This window comes from Pyrus communis, chromosome 3 (assembly GCF_963583255.1).
Source record: "Pyrus communis chromosome 3, drPyrComm1.1, whole genome shotgun sequence".
In the NCBI taxonomy this organism is placed as follows: domain Eukaryota; kingdom Viridiplantae; phylum Streptophyta; class Magnoliopsida; order Rosales; family Rosaceae; genus Pyrus; species Pyrus communis.
In genome coordinates this window covers 20,140,240-20,146,456 of record NC_084805.1, presented here as the reverse complement: position 1 = coordinate 20,146,456, position 6,217 = coordinate 20,140,240, and the positions used below count along the sequence as shown (strand labels likewise).

The window sequence follows — 6,217 nt, the reverse complement described above, 5'->3', positions numbered from 1 at the left end:
ACTGACATACTATAAAGTGACATTTGCGTTATTTACTAATACATGAATTTAAACTTGGAATGCATTGAGTTGAAGAGGAAGGTCTTAACTACTTGAACAATCCACCATTTAAAGGCATAAAGTAAATTGATTAGAAGGATTAGTTGATATTGTTCTTATTTTCTCCCTTTTATTCACGTCTTCTCCCATTCCAAATAAATAAATATTGCAGATGATGCCTTAAAAAAGGAAATCATGTCTATGCACCATGATATGGGTTCAATTCCCACTAATTCTCCTTTTTCCTACAACTAACACTTTAACTTACTACCGTTATCATTTATAAAAAAACAAAAAAAATAAAAATAAAAGTAACATGTTCTATAAAAAAATATTAAAATATAACATTAGTGAGTATATTATTAATTTAATCTTGGAAAGTAGAAAAAAGTTATGCATACGTAATAAAATTGTGAGATGTGAATGACACATTAGTAATTTAAAAAGAAAAGAGAAGTGCTAAGGATAAGAGAATCTTAATGGATTATCAATCATCTTATGTATTTGATACAATATTTTATAAGATTGATACGAAAATTAATGTTAAATTGTAAAGTAACAAAGAATCTACGAAGAACCTCACTTTGAGAAAATCTCTTCACATTTCTCAAAAGGAAATTAGGCAAACAATGGTTCTTCCTCAGTGGAATCTTTTCCTGGATATCATTGTTCTAATGCATCCTCTAATACTTTAATTAAAAACGGCATGAATTCCCTTACAAATTTTCTCTCTAATCATGATTAGATCCCCAAAGTGAGAAAGTCTCCTCCTTTACATTTTACCTTCTTCATAACCTCTTAATTAATCTTCACCTCCTCGCCCAACAAATCTGCAACCAAATAGACCCCACCAATTTTGTTTCTTTCTTTCTTTTAATTTCCTCTAAATTTATTCATTCCCAACACACACACACACACACACACACACACACACACACACTCTCTCTCTCTCTCTCCTTCTCTCTCATGCAGCTTTGTAACGAAAGCAGTGCATGAGGGTTAGATTGATTCTTGAATAAAAAACCCAATTGAAGTTTCATGTCAAAGTTTCCACCTTTGGCTTTGGGTTCATCAAGATCTGTTTTTTTATGCCTTAACCCACCAGCTCTAAGCCTCTAACTGCATGAATAGGAGTACAGTTTGATTCAAAGGTAACAATTTTCGTTTTATCCAATGTTGTTGTTTTTATTTTTATTTACCCAGTAAAATGTTTGGTGATGTTTGTCTTATGTTAATGGGTGGGGGAGGAAATGGTTTGGTGTTGTTTGTTTAGTTTGGATTTAGCTGTGTTTATTCTTGTGGGTTTTCTGTCAATTTTTCTGGGTTTGTGTACATTGCGAGTTTGATAATCTGTAACATGTTTGATCAGCATTGTTTTAGGAGAAATTAAGGTATTGTTATTTTGGAGTTGGAGGAAATGAAACGTTTTTGGTTTAGTGAATTCACCCGCCTCTGGTTGTTGTTTCTAAAAAGACCAAGGAAGTTGAGCTGAGGGGAGGAGAATTAGTTTTTGAATCTCATTTTGTGTTGGTTTTCAGAAACAAATTGTGAAAAAAGGATAAAGAGTTTAGATTTCACTAATGTTTTCCCCCTTTGAGTGTTTTTGTGTTTGCAGAGTGTGTAATAAAATTGATTTGGTAGCTTGAATCGAAATGCTTTCAGCCCGAAAATTTGGCTTTTTGAAACAGCAAGAGGCAGACAATGAGTGTAAAGATTCTGATATTTGCAATAGTTATTCAATGTTTTAGAATCTAGAATTCTATACACATTGTTAAGAGAATCGTTGCAACACACAATTGATGGTTGCTTCATAATCCAAGGACCGTTCTTTTAAGTTGTTACGTAGACAAAGAGGACCAATTGGTATACAGCCTTTAAAGCAATAGGTTCTGTAGGAGTTTCAGAACCAGAAATCTAAACTAGTTTGGCAGAACACATTAGCAATGTTTTCGATAATAATTCTCTGTTGTTTGTAGTATTTATTTGTGGTTTCTTTTCTCAAACAGGTGATATGGACACATCATCTATGAAATGTCTGATAAACAGTATATCTCGATTCGTTCATCTAGTTTCAAGCCAAACATTGAAACATATTCCTATTCAGAAGGATTACAGAACCATAGTTGATGTACTGAAGCTTTTGAAGCCATTGATTGATGAAGTAGTCGACTTTAAAGTACCGTCAGATGACATTCTATATAAAGAGTGTGAAGAATTAGATATGGCTGTCAATGGAGCTAGGGAATTCATCGAAAACTGGTCTCCAAAGTCGAGCAAAATTTCAAGTGTAAGTGCAAATCTATTCTTGTGCTAAATTCACGTCCTTGTTTCTAGGCCATGCTTGAGTATTCTCATTAGGGAATCTCTGTTGATTGTGCAAGACATAGAAACCTTACAACAATAATTGCAATCTCAGTATGTTATGATGCTTCTGCATTTCCCTTTGAATACACGGAAATTGAATGAATAATTATGCATTAAATACCTCAAATTTGACATGCTATCTGGTGTGTGTCCGTGCATGTGTTAAGGGGTGCGGTTTTCTTCACATATTTTGATCATAGTTCGAACAATTTATCCTCAGGCTTGGCGGTGTGAGCCGCTGTTGATAACTATCCAAAACTCTTCACTCAAGATTTGCAGCATATTACGTAGACTGTCACAGTCATCTTCATCAGGGTCAAGTTTAACGGGTCTTCAGGTATTTGCTAAGTTCAAACTGCCTTCTGTATGTATCATTTTCTTACAAAGGAAAAAGGAAAAAAGGAAAAAGAAAACGAGGTTGATTTAACAAACTTTCTAATATTCATTCTTATAATTGTTTAATATTAACCTATTTCTTTGAAACTTTATATTCCTCATCCTACTAGTTATTTATATTTATGTTGTTCGATTCATCGGAAGTCAAGACAGATGCATCTCTAATCTGTGTAAATTGTTTCAGCACTGTACACAGGAAATTCAATCTTTGAAGCTGGAAAGAGTAACAGAATACTTAGAAGAGGCTGTGAGAAGTCAAAGTAAAGATGTCATGCCTTCCACCAAACTTCTTATGAAAATTATCGAATTGCTTAATCTGACTTCAAACCAAGAACTGCTGAAAGAAAGCATTGCTGTAGAAAAGGAAAGAATGAATGTCGAAGTCGGTGATGTTAGAGGGAAATTAGATCAAATTAACCAAATTGTGGTTCTTGTCTCCCATATTCGTGAATTCATGGTCAAAATTGAGCACCTTGAAACCGTATCTGGCGTCTCGATCCCTTCATACTTCCGCTGCCCTCTGTCTTCAGAACTCATGCTGGACCCTGTGATTGTAGCTTCAGGTCAAACCTATGAGAGAGAATCCATCCAAAAATGGATTGATCATGGGCTAACTATTTGCCCAAAGACCCGACAGAGGCTGTACCATACTAATCTCATTCCCAATTATACTGTCAAGGCTATGATACAAAGCTGGTGTCAGGAAAATGATATAAAACTTACGGCGAACTCTGACGGCTCTAATGCTATCTTGGTCCCATCTCCATCAGATCAAGTATCTCCTGCAGATTCAACTCACACAGGTGGTTTGCATTGCACTACACACAGTAGCAATTCGACATCGAGGTCATCTCTTGAAGTTGGAAACATCTTTGAGAAGCAAAAGAAAGATGTCTCTCCTAGATTAGGTGGAGAAATGTCCAATGGATGCGATAGTAACAAGAAAGGTCACTCATCACCAAAACAGTCATATAGTCATAGCAGGGGTGAATCAGCCACTAGTGCTGTTTCCAGTATTGATTATGCACCTCCAGCATCGATTAAGGTGTCAGGGGTATCTAATAAGCATGAAAATGTTCGTAGGTTGTCTGGAGAAATCACATCTGAGCATCCGGTTGCTTCTACTCCAAAGAAACAATCAGCAATTCCCACCGGGTTATCAGGAAAATTATCTCACATTTCCAAGACAAAAGCAGAAGGGGCATGGACTGATAGCCCCAGTTATCCTGATAGACAGCTGCTTCCATTTTATAGTTCAGGATCTGATGAGTTGACAACAGGATCCCATGTCAGGAATTTAATTGAAGACCTCAAGAGCCAGTCAAATGAAGTGCAAACTATGGCAGCAGAAGAGTTGCGGCTTCTTGGAAAGCACAATATGGAGAATCGAACTATTATAGGCCAGTGTGGTGCTATTACACCATTAGTTTCACTTCTATATTCAGGAGAGTTGACAACACAAGAGCATGCTGTGACAGCGCTTTTGAATTTATCAATTAATGAAGACAACAAAGCGATGATTGCACAAGCAGGGGCAATTGATCCCCTAATCCATGTTCTAAAAACAGGAAGTGACGGAGCGAAAGAAAATTCTGCTGCAACTTTGTTCAGCCTCTCTGTATTGGACGAATACAAGGCAAAAATTGGTCGGTCTGGTGCAGTTAAGGCCTTGGTTGATCTTCTAGCTTCAGGGACTCTTCGGGGGAAGAAAGATGCTGGTACTGCATTGTTTAATCTGTCAATTTTTCATGAAAATAAAGCTCGCCTAGTTCAAGCTGGGGTTGTGAAGCATCTTATTGATTTGATGGACCCTGATTCTGGGATGGTTGACAAGGCCGTTGCTCTCCTGGCAAATTTGTCCACCATTGCAGAGGGCCGCATAGCAATTACACGGGAAGGGGGCATTCCGTTACTAGTTGAGATTGTTGAATCAGGTTCCCATAGAGGCAAGGAGAATGCTGCCTCCATATTGTTGCAGTTGTGCCTTCATAGTCCAAAGTTTTGCACCCTTGTTCTTCAGGAAGGAGCTGTTCCTCCCCTGGTTGCCTTATCTCAGTCTGGCACACCAAGAGCAAAGGAAAAGGTATGCAGCTTAAACATTTTTCTTGCCTATTTATTTAGCTCTCTGTTGATCTGCTTACCGGTTAGTGTGCCAAATAATGGCGGAGGCAAGGGAACAGAAATATTTCAAAAAAGATGGGAAAAAAAATTGATTGTTCAATACTGATGATTTCCTTCTGTTTGGTGAAACAGTTCTCTTCCTGCCGTCATTTGGCAACTGTTATTACTTATTGCCCTAATGCAGCTATAACCCAATAATTTACCATTACCGGGGAGATCAATCTATATTGTCGAAAGTTTGTTAGAAAACATCTCATGTGCACATAAAATGCCATGTATGGTTTCTTTAGGACAACCTAGAACACTGCCAGGGCGTTCACTCGGTGTTTATCCCTGTCGAGTCAGCATAAAACCGAAGCTATGCCAAGCATTGCGTGAGTTTGTCAGAATATAGAGTTGTGGGACAAAGAAGATAATATTGTGCTTTACACATATTATGCAGGCACAGCAGCTTCTCAGTCACTTCAGGAATCAGCGAGAAGGGGCTATGGGAAAGGGAAAATAAAGACAATTTTGTTGACCTGTTGCTGATTTTTTTCTTAAGATTCGCCTCCATAACATTTTCTCGATCAAGATTTCTTTAGAAAGATATATACATATATATATATATATATATATATATATTCTTTAATTTATTTTAGCTTCAGAGAAGTCTGAGCATTTTTCTTCCCTTTTTCTGATTAGTGATCACGGAAATTTTGGAAAGTACCGCAAGAACACAACAACAGCGTGGAATGTCTAAATTTTTCTCCTTCCGGTAGAGCTTGGGAAGGCGGAATATATGCGCTAGCTAGGTAGGCTACTTTGCTCTTAGTTTTGCTGAGAACACAGCTTTTGGTTTTGTGTTAGAATCATGTAGTGACTCAAAGTTTTTTGTGTTCTGATTGATTTGTTGGTTCTGGATCAATGTTGTATATATACTTGTACATAAATGCTATACACTTCTGTAATTTGCAATATTTGTTGGCAGAAATTCACAACTCCATTTTGAGGTGTTTACGATTTCGAAAAAGTTATTGCATGATACTGGAGTACGGTCACGTGATAAAATCTTGACATGCGATTATAATATTTTCAAGATGGGCTAATAGATAATGGGTATTTCTCAAAACTAGCCAGTTTCCAGCCCAATGGCTGATGTGCGAGGGCGTGGATAGTTGTGTTCGAAAATTGAGGAACACTGCTTGTGGGTTGGCTTCTCTCCCATTGCGGATGGATTCGGGATGGAACTTGAACGTCCTTCGTAGTATCAAAGGTTTGTCGTTGCATGAATTTCAATAAGTTGGTGAATCAGATG

General features: G+C 37.3%; 1 protein-coding gene across 1 annotated transcript; it reads left to right on the top strand.

The window, feature by feature from the left end:
* Positions 1–981: 981 nt before the first annotated feature.
* Positions 982–5,930, top strand: LOC137729646 (U-box domain-containing protein 3-like). Its single transcript, XM_068468639.1, has 5 exons — positions 982–1,190; positions 2,046–2,326; positions 2,624–2,740; positions 2,984–4,882; positions 5,363–5,930. The coding sequence occupies exons 2-5, from the start codon at positions 2,051–2,053 to the stop codon at positions 5,423–5,425; spliced, it is 2,355 nt and encodes a 784-aa protein (XP_068324740.1). The 5' UTR covers positions 982–1,190; positions 2,046–2,050; the 3' UTR covers positions 5,426–5,930.
* Positions 5,931–6,217: the final 287 nt, after the last annotated feature.